Raw genomic sequence first — 20,870 nt, 5'->3', positions numbered from 1 at the left:
AAATTTTGTAATATTGGAAAAATTCTACAGTGCACTTAAATCTTTTACCAAAATCCTGAACTTATACTCTTATAAAACAAGATATTTTCCAACATATCTAAAGACAAACTAGGAAAGAAGGCATAATATTATTTGGTTTCTCCTCTTTTTATTTTTAAATGAGGCATCTAAAATAGATATATCTACAGCCTTTTTAAAAATTATTTCTTTGGCCGGCACCGCAGCTCACTAGGCTAATCCTCCGCCTTGCAGCGCCGGCACACCGGGTTCTAGTCCCGGTTGGGGCACCAGATCCTGTCCCGGTTGCCCCTCTTCCAGGCCAGCTCTCTGCTGTGGCCAGGGAGTGCAGTGGAGGATGGCCCAAGTGCTTGGGCCCTGTACCCCATGGGAGACCAGGAGAAGCACCTGGCTCCTGGCTTCGGATCAGCGCGGTGCGCCGGCCGCGGCGGCCATTGGAGGGTGAACCAACGGCAAAGGAAGACCTTTCTCTCTGTCTCTCTCTCTCACTGTCCACTCTGCCTGTCAAAAAAGTAAAAAAAAAAAAAAAAAAATTATTTCTTTATTGTGTTTATTTAAAAAATAGAAAGAGCTCTCTCATCTGCTGGTTCACTCCCAAATTCCCACAATAGCTGGGGCTGGCCAACGACAAAGCCAGGATTCCAGAACTCTAGGTCTTCCGTATAGGTAGCAGGACCCAAGTTCTTGAGCCATCACCTGCTGCCTCTCAGAGTCTGCATTAGCAGGAAGCTGGAATTGAAAGCAGAGCCAGGACTTGAACCCATGCACTCTGATATGGGATATAAGCGCCTCAGGTGGCATCTTTAGCAGTATGCCAAATGCCTGTCCCCATAGTCTTATTTTTGATCCTTACCATTTTCAAGAGTAGTTTTGATAGATATTAGGAAAGGTAATAGTAAAAAAAATAAAAATTGCAGGGTGTCTAGAAGTGAATACAAGGCAATTATCACAAGAGGGGGAAAAATGGATTCATTACATTAGACTAAAATAAAGGATTCATACCATGAGTTTTGAAATACTATCCATACTTTGTCCATGGAGAAAGGGAAGTGAACCAGTTTGTGGCTGCAGAGCCGTAACACTGTATTTATCGCTCTTCCATACATTCTTAATGTTTTACTCGAGGGAGTTTGTAGTTCAGTGGAGCACTTACCTCAATACTTTTGACTATTATTTGAGGTACAACTGTAAAAGTATAATAAAGCCTATTTTTTAAATTGGGAACCTAAAAATCTGCAGTTGATTTTAGTGTTCTATTTATTCCCTACCTCATTAGAAACCGTAGGAATTTCATACAGCTGGAATGATAAAAACATCCTGAAAGTAAGGAACTGCCAAGTATTACCTTTTCTGAGTAATAAAATTCAATTTTGTCTTAATATGAATTCCAGCAACTGGCACTTTAAAGTTATGTTAAAATCAGCATATAAGCTTTATGTAGTATAACCAGCAGCCATTTAATTTAATTATAATTAATTTTTAATTTAGCATTTTCAGATCTATTCATCTGAAATAGTCCATGGTGCTGAATTCACTAAAATAAACTTAACTACTTGCATTAAACATAAAGTTTCAAGACCTATAAAGATTTTATCTCCTACAATAGAAAGTCCTCATATTGAGTAATGTTCTGTTTTGACTTGATCAGAAGAACAACCTTATTTCAGATAACTACGGATGGATGGCATTGATACCAGGATACCTCAAGATGTTTATGTGTATTATAAAAAAAAACTTTGCATAGATTTCAAAGTTTTTTGCACCAAAATAAATTTATCTTTTAATTCCATTTTGCCACAAACTTTTGAATTATCTTTGTGTATGTAAAATAACTTTATTAAAGAAAAAGTGGAAAATGTGAGAAGTTAGTATTCAGTTAATGAGGAGCTTCTTGAGTCAGAAGAGTTTAAAGAATAGTAAAGCACTGGAAGGACTTGCTATTTAGGAGAGTGACTAGCTTTATATGTATTATAATTACTGTGGAACATAAATATTAATTTAATCAAATATTCCCATGTACCAAAAAGTGCCATTTTAATTGCATGATCTAATGCCTATTAGCCTACTTTTCTTAACTGCAATATACATATCAGACAATATTGTGTCATTTGTAATCAATCAAAATGTCAACACTTCAGAAAGAACTCAAGAAAAATGACATAACCTATCATTCTTTTTAAGAAATAATGTTATCAAATGTGTTTGGAAATTCTTTTCACTTGTATAACACATCAAAACTTGTTTTTTTTTTTTTTTTTCATTAAATAACACCTCTTCATGGAGTCTCTCTAGAGAAGATAATTCAGAACATTTAAAAGATTACATGTCTAAACTCATAATTTCCAAAAACAGCAGGATAATAGGATATAGTACATTTGGCTGAAGAACCACTATTGTCATTGAAAATGTAATCAATAGGATACAAAATTATAAGTTTAGAATGCATGACTATAACTATTAGAAATCACTTATGGGGCCAGCGCTGTGGCACAGTGGGTTAATCCTCCACCTGCGTCCCATATGGACACTGGTTCTAGTCCTGGCTGCTCCTCTTCCAATCCAGCTCTCTGCTGTGGCCTGGGAAAGCAGTAGAAGATGGCTGAAGTGCTTGTGCACCCATATGGAAGACCCACAAGAAGCACCTGGCTCCTGGCTTTAGATCAGTGCAGCTCCAGCAGTTGCAGCCATCTGAGGAGTGAACCAACAGAAGGAAGACCCTTCTCTCTGTCTCTCCCTCTTACTGTCTGTAACTATGCCTCTCAAATAAATAAAACCTTTTTTTAAAAAAAAAAAAAAGGAATTGTCGCTCCCCCTCTTCGTGGAGGAACGACACTAAACCCTGCCTAGGCTTCATATCCGAGTCACGGCACCATTATGTCGCTCCCCCTCTTCATGGAGGAACGACACCAAGCCCCTGCGCTGTTCTTTCGTCTGCTCGGCCCTCCCCGGGTTTGCTGCTGGTTCTTCCCGGGTTGGCTACTATCCCTTCCACCTCCGTGGAAGGGCAGTTCCCCCTGGCCGCTTTCCCCGCTTCCGCAGGGGAGCGGCACACCGCCGGCCGGCTCTCTCGGGGGCTGCACGGGTGTTCCTTCAGCTAGATGTTCCCCATAGATGTTACTGGTGCATGCCGTCTCTCTCCTCCTTTATAGTCCTCCTCCGCCAATCCTAACTCGGCTGCCCACACGCCGAGCACGCCGCTCTCCTCCAATCAGGAGCAAGTCCTACAGTTTATTAGTTGAACTGGAGGCAGCTGTGCGGAAGCTGTTTACTTCTCTCCCAGCGCCATATTGTGGGAGAGCAGATGCATAGAATAAGTCTTAATTCCAGTAACAGTCTAGTCTGGTTTGCTCCCCACAGGAATCACTTATGAGAACTATCAAGGAGAACATACAATAAGATGCTTCCCTGTGCTCTTCTGTATTGGTTTCCTTGCTCCATAAACTGGATGAGTTCTGGGAATCAGGATATGAGGCTCCAAATTCCCACTCATCAGCTGAGGCTAGTTTTCTACCTTCAGGTTACAACTGCTTTGTCCATGCCTTGGCAGTTTATAACTCAGAAGAGTATGTAAAATATTAAAATAGGTTATGAATTATGTGAAGATACATAAACAAGAAGCACCTATTTCATGTTTAGGGAGCCCGTGATTAGTAAGGCATTGCTACAGACCTAAAGGTTGTTAAACTCCAGTTACCAGTCATAAACAGTCTTGGTTTCTTATGACTGCATCTCCAACAGGCATCCACATCATACCTACACCAACCTAGGATACTGCGTTCATTTTTATATCAAGAATTTCAAGTTATTGCAGCATTGCCCCCATGTCAGATCTACAGAGGACAAGCACACCAGCACTCTTCAAAAACGACTGTGTTCTGTGCACTCCCTCGCATTTTTTAATGTCTGTCTGTAGGGAGTGTCCCTCTCACATAAGGGAGGAAAGCAGATTGTCCACAGTGGATTCATTTCAGCATCCCCACCTCCCTCATTCTCTGCTTCATGCCAGGGAACTTGTGTCCAGGTTCCCTGTAAAATTCATTCTTCATTTGCCTAACCTTCAGACTGCCACCACCAGCTCAAAGTCTACAAATTCAATTCCAAATCTCAGATTATTAGCAGACATCGCAGGATATTTGTTACAGGTAAAATAGTAGCGAAGAAAGGTGACCTTGGTTCTTTGTCTCAAATGAAAGAATAATTTCGACGCAGACAACACAGTAAGCAAAGCAAGATTGATTTAAGTCAGAAACCCCCTATCTCAGCAGCCAGGAGATGGGCTCCAAGAGAGGCAGACCAGAGAAACTATGACCCATGGAGTCCCTGAAGCACAATTATTGGGGGGACGAAGTGGCAGGGATTAAAAAAAAAAAAAAAAAAACAGCAGCAAACAATCAGACCCAGCAAAAGGCCAGATTTGTAATCCTGTCCTGTCTACCTTACTCACAAGATAAAAAAGCCATCAGGAGGGTGGGATCTTCTGTTTTCATGGTAAACTGAAAACTCAAAAGGATGCAGTCACCATGTCCCTGCCATGCTCATGATAAAACTGGAAACGCCAAAGGACTGGGATCCACACTTTCATCTTACTAAAGGCAGCTCTTGGGGGCAGTGAGCATTTGCACCCTCTTTGATAGACTTCCTCTTTCTCCATTCTGACGGGGACTAATCTGTCTGTTAAGCCTTCTATCTCCCCACATATTTACCTCTATCTGTACTTACATTTCATCCCTTTGGGTGAAATAAAAATATAAAAAAATGTAAAAAGTTTTATAGTAGGAGGCAGCGCTGTGGTGTGGTAGGCTGAGCCTCCGTCTGAGGTGCTGGCATCCCTTACGGGCACTGGTTTGTGTCCCAGCTGCTCCTCTTCCGATCCAGCTCTTTGCTATGGCCTGAGAAGCAGTGAAATATGGACCAAGTGCTTGGGTCCCTGCACCTGCATGGGAGACCAGGAAGAAGCTCTGGGCTTCAGATCTTCTCAGCTCTGGCTGTTGCAGCCATTTGGGGAGTGAACCAGCAGATGGAAGACCTCTATCTATGTCTCTCCCTCTGTAACTATTTCTCAGAAAAGCAAATAAATCCTTTTAAAAAAATTTAGAAGTGGGGCAGGCAATGTGGAGTAGTGGGTAAAGCTGCCACCTGCAGTACAGGCATCCCATATGGGCACCGATTAAAGTCCCAGCTGCTCCACATCTGATCCAGCTCTCTGCTATGGCCTGGGAAAGCAGTAGAAGATGGCCCAAGTCTTTGGGCTCCTGCACCCATGTGGGAGACATAGAGGAAGCTCCTGGCTCCTGGCTTCAGATTGGCACAGCTCTGGCCATTGTGGCCAATTGGAGAATGAACCAGCAGATGGAAGACCTCTCTCTCTGCCTCTCTTTCTTTCTGTGTAACTCTGAATTTCAAATAAACAAATATTTTAAAAAATTTAAAAGATTTATACCTCTTTGAAAAATGTATTTGGAGGACCTAATTTGTAATTTAGATGAATTAAGCAGCAGAGAACTGTCATTGAAAGCTATTTGTGCATAGGAAGAACGTTTCCGTAGTAGGAAGGAGAGGCTCCTTCCAATAGCAAATAAGATTGAAAGGAATTTAAATGCAAAGTTCTAATGCAGCCCTTTCCCTTAGCATGAAAGACCTTATATGGCACACAGTTTAATTGTCGAATGAGCAGTGCTACCCTTACAGTGAAGTCACAGTCTTATCTTCAGGTATATCTACCCTGAAACTATGGGACTTAAACTTCATCTTATTTCTGAGTTGCCTATTCAGTGCCTATGACCGTTCTCTCAGCCTTTGTATTCATTCTGAGGCTCACAGGATATAGTAGGAATCTCCTAATCTTCAAAAATCACAATTACTGCCATAGCCAATCTCTATGGCCTTGCTTTCCACAAGCTGTGGATTGTCAGTGTCTCCTAACGTGCTACACAAACATAGGAACTGTCTAATCCCAGAATCCCATGTGTGTGGTTCTGTTTCCATAGATGCCCCCAGACAGGAAATAAGTGGTGTACATCCCCTCTGGGATGTTGAGGGAAGTTCACCATGTTGTGAGTGGAGGTCTGAGAAAGTCACGTGAGCGGGCGCAGCACCTGCTTGTTATAGAGGATAGGCATTGCTATCACAGGGGTGAGGGAAGGAACAGTTACAGAAACCTGGAGAGAGAGATGCATGGGAAGGCCGCCCCCCAACGTCTGCAGCCTTCAGCCCAAGGTCCTGTCATTGCATATTAAAGTCATTGGCAGCTGTTCCTCCAGCTGACATGCTCAGGTTCATTTCTATCAGTTTTCTTCATATCCGATTTCCTTTCAATTTGCTTTTCAAATGTAATAGTGTTTAAATTATGGAAAAATTTGTTGCAATTTTTATAACAATCACAAAGTGCAGACACAGAAATCTTTTTTTTTTTTTTTTTTTTTTTTTGGACAGGCAGAGTGGACAGTGAGAGAGAGAGACAGAAAGGTCTTCCTTTTGCCGTTGGTTCACCCTCCAATGGCCTCTGCAGCTGGCGTGCTGCGGCCGGCGCACCGCGCTGATCCGATGGCAGGAGCCAGGTGCTTCTCCTGGTCTCCTATGTGGGTTCAGGGCCCAAGTACTTGGGCCATCCACTGCACTCCCTGGCCACAGCAGAGAGCTGGCCTGGAAGAGGGGCAACCGGGACAGAATCCGGCGCCCGGACCGGGACTAGAACCCGGTGTGCCAGCACCGCAAGGCGGAGGATTAGCCTAGTGAGCCGCGGCGCCAGCCAACACAGACATCTTAATTCCATCTTCATCCCTCCACTCGGCTTCCTCTTGCTCTCCCTATGTGTTTATTTGTATTTACACGCCTTTCGTTCTTACTGAAAGAAACTATAAAAGGTGTATCTGACTTTTTCTGGAAGTTTCTTCTGATTGCTTTACTTTTTTAAATGGGATGGACTTCATGATTATCAGCTGAGCTAAAGGAGTGAGGGGAGTTTTTGGTGCTGCAAGAGAGAGTCACTGACATTAAGCGTCTGGAGGAGTAGGGCAGAGAAATGTTAGGGAGCTGTAACATGACCATGAGGGTGCACTGAGACTCAGGACTCCTTTGAAGTGTGTGGCCATGAATTTAAAATGACACGCGTGGTTGTCTGTTGTTCCAGAGTGCCATTCAGACACACAGATGAGGAGGAGGGTTGGACTTGACTTGGTTGGTGGCTTTCACAAGAGGATTTCAAGAGAGTTGAGGATGAACACAATGGATTGTATTAACATCACGGGATTTATGCTGGGTTACAGGGAAATGTGCCGGGCAGGGAAGCAGGGATGGTGAAGAGCAGTGAGGTCAGTGGATTTTATGCTTAAGGAGGACTGCGGGTTTGGTGGTGGGAGGAAGTTCCTAAAATTAAAGGTGGAACAGAGGAGAAGGATGCTTGAAATTGAGATTACAGGAGGGTTGACATCATCATTAACGGGAGCGATTCTCACCACTGGAAACTTAAAAGTACAATTGCATTAGACAGAAAATAAGTTTAATATAAACAAAACATTATTAATGTTAATTAGTATCCATTCCCTGCCAAATGGAGTTTGAGATTCGCTTTCCCTTTGCAAAAGAAGAATCAACATTTTAGAAAGACTTGTCACTAATTTGAGGCTTTCTTCTGTGATTTAAAAATATACATATTGAATGATAATTGTAAATGGAGCAGCATTCTCACCATAACATAATGTGATTTCATGCTGCTCTCTCTACTACCTAGACCCACCTCTTATGCCAGTAATAGATATGATACATGTAGGAAACCCAGGCCACCTACAATGTGGGTTCAATAAGTGAACCTGTGGCAAAAACACTTGGATAACACATCCCTTCATTACTGTCACACCATCTACCAAAAAAATACTAATGCATTAACACATCTGGTTACAATCAGTCCCTCGATTTTACTGTAAGTTAAGCTTCAGAGAAAACTTTATATAAAGGCGACAGGCATTTATAATCCTGTGAAGCGATCATCTTCCTACTTTTACTTGTTGAATATTATGGTTAGTGGTAAAATTAAGCATGTGGCTATAGAGTGGATTAAAATTATGTTTTTGCAAAAAGTAATGAAAGAAAAATAGGAAGGGAAGAAAGGGAATTAGAGGAGGGAGAGAGGGAGCAAGGGAAGTATGATTATCTTAGAACTGTACCTATGAAATATGTGAAATCTCTTCTCTTTATATTAATAAAGATTAAAACAAGAATTTCAGAGGTAAGTGGTACATCCTCTTCTGTTTCAAACAGAGAATTCTTAAACTGGCAACAACTTCCACAATAATTGCCAGCAGTATCATTCTTTGTCTTTTCTAAGTGATTCCATAAGGGTAAAGCATTCTAAGATTTACTGATACTTCAATTTATTAGCACATATTCAGATATTGGGAATGCCCATAAGGAAGGACCTAGGTGAGTGTTTTGTACAGAGGTTAAGCCATCACTTGGGACACCTGCATCCTATATCAGAGTACCTAGGACCAAGTCCCAGCTCTGTTTCTAATCCAACTTCATCTTAATGCACCTGGGAGGCAGCAGATAATGGCTCAAGTACTTGACTTCCTGCCACTCATGTGGGAGACTCAGTGGAGTTCCTGGCCTGACACAGCTCTGGCTGTTGTTAAGAATTTGGGGGAGTCAACCACTAGGTGGAAGATCTCTCCCTTTCTCTTGTCATTCTGCCTTTCGGGTAGATGAAACCAGTAAGCATTTTTTAAGTTGTAATCCTAAGAGTTCTGCAAGCCTGAATTACAACTAAAATTTTGCAAGTCGTTAAACTTACCATTTACCAAATTACCAAATCGGAGAATCTTAATCAGCTAGTTACCTTTCCCCATGCCCAAGCAAACAAAGATTCATATACACTTGGAGCAAGATTTTGAAGAACACAGTTCTGCCTGACTCAGGTGGACTTAGCAAGTTTCACAGTATTGCCTGAGGACAACATGCTATTTTATTTAACAACTTTTATAAGTTAATACATACAGTAGCAGGGTTGATAGTGTTTATTTTTGATGTTGCAAACTGGTCACATCAAAGTGGTAATGTGTCAAGAAGAAGGTTCTTCTTACAGCAGAGGGGTCACCCAGGGAGCCAAATTCCTCAGGCTTTTGCAAAATGTTACTGAGAAGCTTCACTCTCACCAGGGGTTGTCGGGATCTTTGAATTCTGAGTTGTCAGGAATTACCAGCCTCATTTTTGTTGTGCTTTAGCAAGTTGAGATTCTGGCATTTTAAATTTTGGTTTTTACATGATTATTTTAATTGAAAGGCGGGGGGGGGGGGGGGGGGGAGGGGCTCCCATCCACAGATTCACATCCCAAGAGCCCTCAAGGACTGGGGATGAGCCACGAAGCTGGAATTCACTGTGCATCTGCCCTGTGGATGGCAGGAATGCGATCCCTTGAGCTGTCACTACAGCCTCCACAGTCTGCATTAGCGGGGAACAGGAATGAGGAGCGGGAGTCAGGTCTCAAACCCAGGCACTCTTGATGTGGAATGAGGGCATCTAAGCTGCAGGTTAAACACTTGTTCCTGTGTTATGATTTAACTTAGCACTTTTTTTTATCTTTAGCTAATTCTCTCTCCTAGCATCCTGAACCTGTAAAACAGTGTATTTTTTCTTTTTCAAATTGTGGACAAAGAGAAGAAAAATGAGAGAAAAAAAATTGTGTTAAATTCACCCCCCTAAGTTTTTAATTGTGAAGTAGCCACACACAGAATAGTAGTCAGCTGAAATTTTCACTTCAGTGAATTAACTGCAATGAAGCCCCTGGGTAATCCCCATCCAGGAAAAGGGGGGACATTTTATCAGTGGCCCAGACGCTGCTGTCTCTCACCCATCACCCACTCTCCCCAGCAGTAACCACACACAGAACTGATAGCATTAACATTCATGTTGCCTATTTTTTTTAATTTGACAGGTAGAGTTGTAGACAGTGAGAGAGGCAGAGAGAAAGGTCTTCCTTCCATTGGTTCACTCCCCAAATGGCTGCTACAACCAGTGCTACGCCGATCCGAAGCCAGGAGCCAGGTGCTTCCTCCTGGTCTCCCATGCGGGTGCAGGGCTCAAGCACCTGGGCCATCCTCCACTGCCCTCCCGGGCTACAGCAGAGAGCTGGCCTGGAAGAGCAGCAACTGGGACTAGAACCTGGTGCCCATATGGGATGCTGGTGCCACAGGCGGAGGATTAACCAAGTGAGCCACGGTGCCAGCCCCCCCCTTTTTAATTTAATGTTTCCTATTTTTGAACAGTTATACACTGTGCATCCTTTTACTCCTTGTAAGGTTTATGAAGTCCAGTCCTGGTATGAAGTGTACAGGAGATGGGCTCATCTTCATTATGTGAATATACTGTTATTTATTCTACCCTAGAATAATGTTTAGACTGTTTCCAGCTTGGTGCTGTCATGAAAAATGTAGCTGTGAACATACCCATGCATGTTATTTGGTGTAAATGTAAGGGAGATTGTTAAAAAGTTGGTGGTAATGTGCATTATATTTCAATTCCATGTGTCTATATAAACTTGTCAAAATCCCTCATATTCATCTCTTGAGGATGTACCTAAGGAGTGGAAATTGCCAAGTCTTAAGATGTACAGGACTGGGTGTTCAGCCTACCAGTGAAAATGCCCACATCCAATAGTGCCTGAGTCTGGCTCTTGATTCTAGTCTGCCAATGACCCTAGGAGGAAGCAGTGATGGAGCCACCCGCATGGGAGAGCAAACTTGCATTCCAGGCTCCACGCTTCTGCCCAGCTCACCTCCAGCTGTTGAAAAATGTAGAGGGGGGCTCACATGCTCGCTCTCAAATAATTTTAGAAAGGTTTACATGTATCAATTTTCATATGTGCTGCCAAATTGCTTCTCGAAGTAACTGAACCAAGTTTAAAATCCCACCAAGATATGAACATTCTGATAACTCCAGATTCTTGCCACTATTTGATATTATCTGCTTTTTATCTTATCATTCTGGTGGTTACGTGGTGATATTTCATTTTTCTTTTATTCTGCATGTCTCTAATACATAACAGAGATTACCACCTTTCCATATAGCTGTGATTTATTTCTTATGAAGCCTCTTTTTCATTTATCTAATTGTTGTCTGTTTCTTAATGATTTATAGGAGTCCCTAATATGTATTGGTAGTTTTTGTTAGGTATATGAAATGTAAATATCTTCTACTGTGGCTGTCTTTTCATTCTCCTTATGGCACTTTTGAACTATGAAGTATTACTGTAGTCAAATTTAACATTTTTCTCTCATAATGTTTCTTGTGCTCTAAGAAGTCGTTTAATACTCCGACTTTTGGATATGGTCTCCTATATTATTCTCCAGGAGCTTTACTGTTTACCTTTTTTATTAACATTGATAAGCTTCTTGGTTCTGATTTTTATCTCTGGTGTAAGTGAGGAGACAGTTTAATTATTTTTCATACATATATCCCAATGACCTAGTACTACTTAATGAAAAGACCTCCCTTTCTGAACAGTTCTGCAGTGAAAGCTGGTTATAAATTAAGTGCCTGTGTATGCATGGATAATTTTCACTGATCTATCCAATCTATCCTTGTACAAATACTGAACTGTCTTAATTACTGTATAAAGCTACAGCCAGCTCAAACTGATCTTTTTCTTCTTCTTGAATATTTTGGGTATTTCTGGTGTTTTTCAATTTCATTAAATTTTGCATTCAGCTTCATACAAACACACACACACATGTAACCTAACAATTTGTTCAACAATTTATTATAGTTTGAATTTGTGTTTGTAATATTGAATATTTCAATCAATGATTATTATGTATCTATCTATTGAACCTTTAATTCACTAATAATTTTTATAAATGTTCTTGCAGTGATTATCTTTGATATCTTTAAATAGATTTATTCCTAGGTATTATATATATCAATTGCTATTGCAAATGTAATTTTTAATTCCATGTTTTAAGTACTTGATGCTTTTTTTTAAAGACTTATTTATTTCAAACACAGAGTTACAGAGAGAGAGAATCTTCCATCTACTGATTCACTCCCCAAATGACCACAATGACTGGAGGTAGGCCAGGCTGAGCCAGGAGCTATGTCTGGGTCTCCCACATGGGCAAAGAAGTCCAAGTACTTGGGCCATCCCCCACTGCCTTCTCAGGTACATTAGCAGGAAGCTTGGTCACAAGTGGAGTAGCCAGGACTCAACCTGAGTCTACATGGGATGCTGGCACTGCAGACAGCAGCTTAACCTGCTGTACCACTGCACCAGCCCCCTTGTTGCTATCCTATACAAATGTGATTGATTTTTGTAACTCTGTATCACAGTAAATTGATAACTCCTTACTTTTGGTACTTTATCTTATTCTGTTGGATTTTCTACATGCAAATTTATGTCACCTTCAATCTATAATTTTTATTTTAGTAATTATTTTTGTTCTTGATTTAAAATTTTTAGCCATTTATTTCACTGAGAGACAGAGAGCAAGGTACTATCCATTGGCCATTTCCCCAAATGTTCCCAAAGAGGGGGCTGAACCAGGCCCAAAGTGGAAGCCAGGAACTCAATCTAGATCTCCCACATGATATAGCAGGAAACAAATTACTTGAACCATCACCTGCTGCCTCCCAGGGTGCATTTGCAGAAGGACTGCAATCAAAGCAGAACCAACATTCAGACTGAAGCACTCTGATCTAGGATGTATGAAGGGCATCTTAAGCACCAGGCCAAACACACTACATGCCCCCCCCCCTTTTTTTTTTTTCTTTGCTTGCTGCACTCTACTATTTGAGCAGGTAGTTGGTTTTTTTTTTTTTTTTTTTTTTTTTTTTTTGCCAAGGGCCATTTGGCCATTTTGTGGGGCAGACAAAATTAGCGACCTAAAAATTAGCCTGTTACACATTTATTGAATTTTGAGTCCCACCAGGGGTTGCCTTGGCAGGGCTGGAACAGATCATCTCATGGGACTTCTGTAATCAATCCCCAGGTGAGACACTCTCCACCCCCTGGAACCTTCAAACCAATGTTGACTGGAGAAGCGTAACTTCTAAAGACAGTCAAAAGGTGTTAATAAGTACGATGTCTACTGTCAGTTTTTTCTTTAAGTACCCTTTCTGAGAATAAGGAAGTATGTTTAAATTGACACTGCTGGATTATTTCTAGGTTTTTTTTTATTTCTGTAACTGGAATATATCTGTCTCTGTTACATCTTCCAGATTGATAAAATTTTCCCTTTTAGTGCTAATATAGTAAATTATAATGATTTTCATATTCCAAACCAACCTTCCTATTATATAATAAATCCAGCCTGTTTGTGGATACAACTTCCAGTTTGCTAATTTGGTAGTCTTTTGCATCCACAATCATCTAAAATATTAGCTTGCATAATCTTTTTGGGTTTTATATTCAGAGTTGTACATTCTTTATAAAATATGTCAAATGGTGCGGTATTTCAAATATCAAGAAGAGTTTGTGGAAAATTAGTTAATTATTTCCCAAATCATTGGTAGCCTTTACTAATAAGGTCAATAGACTTGATTTTTGTAGAAGTTTTAATTTTGTATTGAAAATTGTTGCTGTCTATGACTATTCTAATTGAATATTTATTATGCAAGAAGTTTTTCCAGCACTTTGTTCATATCATCTCAGCTTTTAAATTTATTGGCATAGGGTCTGGGCATTGTAGCATAGCAGGTAAAGCTGCCAACTGCGACACCAGCATCCCATATAGGTGCTGGTTTGAGTCCTATGTTCTCCACTTTCAATCCAGCTTCCTACTAATGTGCCTGGAAAAGCAACGAAGGTGCCCCAAGTGCCTGGGCCCCACACCTACGTGAGAGATCCAGAGGAAGCTCCTGGCTCCTGAATTCGGATTGGCCCAACTATGGCCATAACAGCCACCCAGGGAGTGAACCAGCAAATAGAAGATCTGCTTCTCTTCCTGCTGCAATTCTGCCTTTCAAATAAATCTTTAAAAATGTGTTAATTGGTATAAAATTATACTGAACATCTTGTTATCCTACTAATGTCTGTAATTTCCATTTCTGTTATGGTGGTTTTTTGGTGGCTTCACTTCTTTCCTTGGTCAGTCTTGATAGCTATTTATAGGGTTTTAAAATGAAGTATCCAGTACCAGTGCCATGGCTCACTTGGTTAATCCTCCGCCTGTGGCACCGGCATCCCATATGGGTGCCAGGTTCTAGTCCTGGTTGCTCCTCTTCCAGTCCAGCTCTCTGCTGTGGCCTGGGAAGGCAGTGGAGGATGGCCCAAGTGCTTGGGCCCTGCACCTGCATGGGAGACCAGGAGGGAGCACCTGGCTCCTGGCTTCTGATCAGCGTAGCTCCGGCCATGGCGGCCATTCAGGGAGTGAAGCAACGGAAGGAAGACCTTTCTCTCTGTCTCTCGCACTGTCTGTAGCTCTACCTGTCAAAAAAAAAAAAAAAAAAAAGTATCCAACTTCTATTGCGTCATCTTTCTCGCCTGTATTTTCATTTTCTTAATTTTTGCTTTTCTTTCCTTATATTTTGTTTAGTTTTAACCTATTGATGTTTTACCTTCTCAGAACTGATGAGTAGCTCATTGATTTCGAGCTTCTTCTCTCATACAATACATGTGGTCAATTTCCCTCTAAACAACGAGCTGCTTTCCTACCAGCAATCAAAACATGTGGAATTTTGATCTGAAGCATTTTAATTATCCACATGGAAATACGTTTTATTTCTCACAATTTTTCCTTCACTCATGGCTTAATGGAATTGTGTTTTCAGTTTCCAAAGCCTATGTGGATTTCTCTGCACTTCTCAGTCCTGCCCCTTTACCTCAGTTCAGGTAAACACCTAACCTTTGAAGGCTTTGGGAGTACTGCGCAGCTTCTCAGTCTCTTAGCTTCCAGCTTTTCAGTCGGCTTATTATGCACCTTTCAGGAAAAGGCAGTCCCAAATACTAGGTCATCTTTCTCGATCATCTTCCTCTGTAAGATTTTGGTACTATCATTCTTTACAAACTTCTTGGCCCTGTAAATGCTTCAATGCTCCATTTTTCCAGTTTCTGTCAATGTCACAGGGTTATTGTGAGATGCCTAATCCAGGATTGGCCAATTGGTTCTCATTAATTTTGATTTCCAATTAGATATCAAATAAGATAGCATGCTGAGTACTACAAGAATACTTGCAATACCAAAGTTGCAAAATTTATATGACAGGTGAAGAAATTTGTCAAATGTCCTTTTATATAAGTGGTAACTCTTAGCAAAGCTAGGGACTTTATGGAATCAGACCTCCAATTAGCATTTCCACTCATGGGTGGTTTATTTTTCTACTTTTGTTAATATATGTATCTTTCAGTCTTTCAATAGCACTTGTTCACATTTTATGGTTGTTCAATCAGTTGTTTTGCTTAGAAATTTTTCATGTGGATTTAAAAGTAAATATTTTCTTTGGCCTTCATCTTTAAAAAGCTGAGTGAATATTTCTTTTGCTTTGAAGAAGAAAGTATCTAAAATGCATTATAACTGCTTTTGGAAAAAAGCATTCTAGAGATCACAAGGGTAGGCCGTATAGAGTGCATGACATCAGGAAAACAGCTCGGAATATAATCAAAGGGTGTGTTTGCGCAACATTTAAAATTTAAAGGTACCACATAGTGAAAACCAGTGGTTAGAATAAAAATATGCCGATTACATTTGACTGAATACTGGTAAACATTCACATGTTGATGGACTGGACCTAATAAAGTACCACTGTATCTCTCTGATGGAATCCTGCCGTCAGTATAAACCTGATAGTTCAGTCCATTGTACCAGGCTTCTTCTAGTCCTAATTAATCTCTATATCCTGGCCAGATTTCCCTCTCAGAGACTCCTTGCACCGTCTGCGGATCCTCCCCACATCCTCATGCTTTGACTTTTGTTATAAAATGAGTCTGAGGTTCTCAGCATATTGAAGGGTTTAGTATTTTTTTAAGTAACTTTTTCATTCACTTGGGATACAGTGTATTATTTCAGCATATGTATACAGCCTGAGCTGATCAAATAAGGCGATTAGTATTTCTGTCTACTTATCTTTATGTTTGGAGTGTTCATACTCATCTCTTGTACTTCTGTATGCAGCAGATAACACATTGTTGTGAACCAGTCACCCCCACTGTGCCATGAAACTTGATAAGTTACAAGTTCTGCCTCACTGTATTTCGGTGCCTTTTAGCCTACACCTCCATCCCTCATCAGACCCCGCCCCCACCTTTGTCAGCCTCTAATAATCACTATTCTAAGGCCAGATCAGCTGTTGTTTTTAGATTCCAACATATGAGAGAGGGCATGCAATAGTTGTCTTTGTCTGGCTTATTTAATTTAATGTAATATTCCATATTCTCTATGTAACATGTTTTCTTTATTCATTTATCCACTGACGGACACCTTGGTGGATCTGGGTGTGGCACTCCTCTACAGTGTAAATAGTGAAACTGTATCCAAAACAAATAGTGCAAATGATGTTGGCTTGAAGTTGGGTGTCAGCAGTGCAAGTGACAGGGTGAGGTAGGATGTGGCATGCAGTTTGCAGATAATGGCAATAGGATGTGCTATTGGATGGGATATTGGCACATTCCTACTTTTGATCTGAGGAATGATGTGAATGGTGTTGCTATTGCCCAACATGATGTCGGCTGGGTTGGAGGGAAGTTAATTTGAGTGAAATAAAAAGCTGTGTTTCATGTGTGACAAATTGGAAATGCCCATTTGATTCCAAGTGGAAAACATGCAGGCATTTACCTTTCTAGAAAGTGGGACTCAATAACTTGAATGTGATCAAAGTATACCATAGATAATAGTCAAAGTCTGGTGACTTGTGGTTACTCAGGGTGGCAGTGTGACCAGAGAATAGAGGAAACCCAAGGACTGAGACCAAGGACACCAATATTTAAAAGATAGGGAGGAGAATTCTGCAACGAGCTTGAGAGAGTGGGTAGTCATTGAGGAGGAAAAACAAATGTTTTGACGCCAAAGACAATAATGCTGTATGTCAGCCCAAGGTCTTTAATAACACGTTTCTAGAGAATTTAACTAAAAGAAGCTTTTCAGTTTAGTTTAACTGTGGATCTGTAAAGTTAATATTCAATATAGGCACTGTAGGATGAGTTTCACCTAATGAATAATCAAGCTCTTGGAAAGAAAGTGTATGACTGTGATTGTAATAAGAGGATAATTAATGCAAGGATAAGGTTGGGGGAGGAACTATCATTTAAACAGGTTATATCAAATAGAGCTCATGCTTCTTCTTGACTGGGTCTCACACGGCCTCATAAGAGAATTAAATATAAGTGATGGAAATGTCGAGTCTATGCTAATGCTGTTAGATATAAAGATTTCTCACTATGCAAAAGTTGATTTGGTGTTAAGCATGTATAACAGCAGATTCTCAATAAATACTTGCTGAAGTGCTCTTAACCTCTCATTCTTTCCGCAGGTGGAGAGGTCCCTTACACTACGCTGGCTACCCGGATGATGATGGGGGCTTGGTGGCTATTTGCTTTGATTGTCATTTCATCTTACACAGCAAACCTTGCTGCTTTCCTCACTATCACTCGCATTGAAAGCTCCATCCAGTAAGTAGACAATGATTCCAGTATCCACAAAGCATGAGAAATGTTTACGTTCACCAAAAGTGCTTGGGCATAAGTGTATAGTATCTGATAAGAAATGTATCACCTCCCTTTGAATAAAGACCTAATTGTGTGTTACTGCTCTGTATCGCCATGTAATCCAACTCCTGAAATTACAGTATCCATAAAGCATTTTATAAAATAAAATTTTGGTTATTAATTAAATACTGCTTCCCATATTTTCCTGGAAGAATAACCCATCTTCAGAATTTTAACCTCCACAAAGGATGACTCTGTCTGGGGAAACATTGTGAAAAGTAAAGAAAAAGGAATTATACTTGCTTTAAAACTCTGCTTTGAATCTGCCTTATTATGTACCATCAGAGTCAATAGCTTAATGGACATAGATCATTGAGAGATTGATAGATCATTGGAGAGGCAAAAAGGAGAGAGACAGAAAGCACAATCAGATAGCAATCAATAAAACCCAGTTTTTTAGTAACCACCTGCTGTCTGTTCATTAAATTCTACTTCATGTGCTCATTATTGCTGTCTTTCCCAGCTGCAGTTGTGGTGGTGGAAAATGGTCATAACTTTGGTGCACTTACTTAAATCCTTGAAGTTACTAAAGTCAGTGCCTCAATTTACAAGTGGCTTTTCCATGAGCCGGTAGAGCCCAAAAGGCTTTGGTTGGCCATGGCCAGTTTTGCATTTATGCTTTCATGCTGTTTACTCAACACCACAATACAGTGTTTGCCTGGCTAGAACATGATTGTTCTATATGCCTGTATTGTTTTTGAGAAAAAGAAAATCCCGCTGGGGTTGGTTTTGTGACATAATGGGTTAAGCCTCCATCTCTGAAGCTGGTATCCCATGTGAGTGCCTGTTCAAGTCCCAGCTGCACCACTTCCCATCCAGTTCCTTGCTAATAGCCTGGGCAAAGCAGCAGGAGATGACCAAGTACTCAGGATCCTGCCACCCATATGGGAGACCCAGATGAAGCTCCAGGCTCCTGGCTTTGGCCTGGCCCAGCCCCAGCTGCTGTGGCCATTTGGAGAGTGAACCACTGGTAGAAGCCCTGTCTTTTAACTGACAGTTAAATCAATAAATCTTAAGGAAAACAAAAGAAAAAAATCCCTGATAATCAAAGTGGTTTCAATTTTCTAAAGTTGAACATTAATTTCTTAAAAAGCTGGCAGTTCAATATTAGAATCACTTGATGTATCAGACAACTCCTTAGATATTTAATTTGTTCTTTAACGAAAAATAAGAGTTTGTCTTTAAAAAATGTAAATTAAGTCCATTGGTAGCGACAAAACTATTATAATACTTAAAAAATTGGGAATTAACCTTTCCTAAATTTAATACTAATGCTAATAGACAATTATTTCATCCAAATATGAAAATGTTTGATTTATTTCATCAAATTGTGCTCTTCAAGTTGTTTTTCAATTTTTCATTTGCTACAGAACTTTTATGATCTCCCCATTTATTTCCCATAGATCCAGTCCTATGCATAGCATAAGTTATAAATAGTATACACGGAGGCTTATGGGAAGCTGAAACTTAAGACCCCATGATTATGTTCCTTTAAACAATAATGAAAATGATTGACAGCCCTCCAAAAATAAAATCAATACAATTATAAAGCTTTGAAATTAATTAACATTTATCAATCATTCACAAGATGTCCGACTATGTAGTACCTGTCTCACATACATTGGCTCATTTCATACTTACAGCAACACAATACATACTATTAGTAACTCTTACAAATGATGAAACTCAAGTGCAGGGAAGTAATTTGCCCATAAGGTCTGAATAAGACCAGATCTTGAATATGTCTGATTCCTGAACCTGTATCTAACTGCAATTTATATTAGTTACCATTTCTATATACTTGAGCTTCTGTATTGCCCTTTGTTTCTGGAAAACATGGAAAAGAGGTTCCATAGCCTTAATCATTGCTAAGTATAAGGATGTAAAAGAATACATTCTACAAATTCCCAACTAGTCGAGTATCAAAAACTAGGTGAATTTTGTGTTGGGCCAATTCTGTAGGCATACATACCAACATGAGTTAATCTTATCTATAATTGATATCTGCCAATCAAGGTAAGAAATTTTAGTATATCCAATCAATAGATACGTCATTAGAAAAATGTTTTAATTACCTTATTTTAAGGTTGAGTGTATTTTAAGGCATATGACATGAATATCTGGTTATACACACACACACACACACGTATATATATAACACCTAATCATTGTGTCATGATTCCCACAAATTAATGAGCACATCTAATGCCACTCCAGCTGTACATTAAGACTCCTGAAATGTGTTAATTGTATAACTGAAAGTTCATATCCATTGACTACCATCTCCCCACTTCTGAATCACCTCTGGCAACCACCATGTGCTCTTCTAGGGGTCTGACATTTTGAGATTCTATACATAAGTGAATTAACGCAGTTTTGTCTTTCTACTTATTTTATCTAGCATAATGTTCTGCAGGCTTATTTCTGTTGCTTCAAATGACAAAGTTTTTAAAAGTTGGAACCAAGTACTTCGTCTCATCAACATACTTGTCATCCACTATGTTTAACTTTTCACATTTTGCATATACTTTAGGCCAAAAGTCCACCTAGTTTCCATCTGGCATTGAAGCAGTTTTAAATAATTAAGGGGAAAGTTGAAGTGAGAGAATTTATCCTATGTAATCCTCAATAATTATAATAGTAAATAAAAATTATTGTTAACATTCACTAAATTTCTTACGAACCAGATATTAAACAAATCACATGTATTATTTATTCCTCAAATAACTTGAACAGTCTAGGTACTACGATTAGTACCATTTTCTAGATAAAGATTTTGGAAGTTAAATGCTCCACACCACACAGTCAGTAATCTCAGAGCTGGAAGCCTAAGCCAGGCAATCGGATGCCAATCCCTGGCTAGAGCTCCCTTCTCTGGTGATAGCCCCCGCAATGTGGAGATTGCAGACATCATGGTGTGTTTGTATAGCTGAGCTGTTTAGTTATTTACTCACTGTCAGCTTCAGTTTATATCCAGACTTTCACATAGTAGCAGTGGGAACAGAAGCCTTTTTCAAAGTTTCGCACCCAGAAGGTTTCTCTAAAAGTAAAACCTAATAGAAAAATATCATAATTTCACCTGATGTTTCCCCCTAGTGTAGTTTTACAAACCAAAGTAACTGAACATTCATTTTTTCAAAAAAAATTGTTCCTTTCCAATGCCAAC

At 40.0% G+C, this 20,870-nt stretch overlaps 1 protein-coding gene across 3 annotated transcripts in view; it reads left to right on the top strand.

Annotated features, from left to right (window-relative positions):
• Positions 1-20,870, top strand: part of GRID2 (glutamate ionotropic receptor delta type subunit 2) — a 1,603,946-nt gene that overhangs the window by 1,251,389 nt on the left and 331,687 nt on the right. For all 3 annotated transcript variants that reach the window (XM_051819557.3, XM_051819556.3, XM_002716957.6), the window contains exon 12: positions 17,470-17,608. In XM_051819557.3, the coding sequence (XP_051675517.1) occupies positions 17,470-17,608 (139 nt within the window). The remainder of the gene's footprint in view (positions 1-17,469; positions 17,609-20,870) is intronic.

The sequence above is a fragment of the Oryctolagus cuniculus genome, chromosome 8, assembly GCF_051225735.1.
Source record: "Oryctolagus cuniculus isolate XC-2025 breed Fujian yellow rabbit chromosome 8, ASM5122573v1, whole genome shotgun sequence".
Taxonomy (NCBI): Eukaryota; Metazoa; Chordata; class Mammalia; order Lagomorpha; family Leporidae; genus Oryctolagus; species Oryctolagus cuniculus.
Note: the sequence above shows the minus strand (reverse complement) of the source record. Positions and strands in the feature narration are given on the sequence as shown.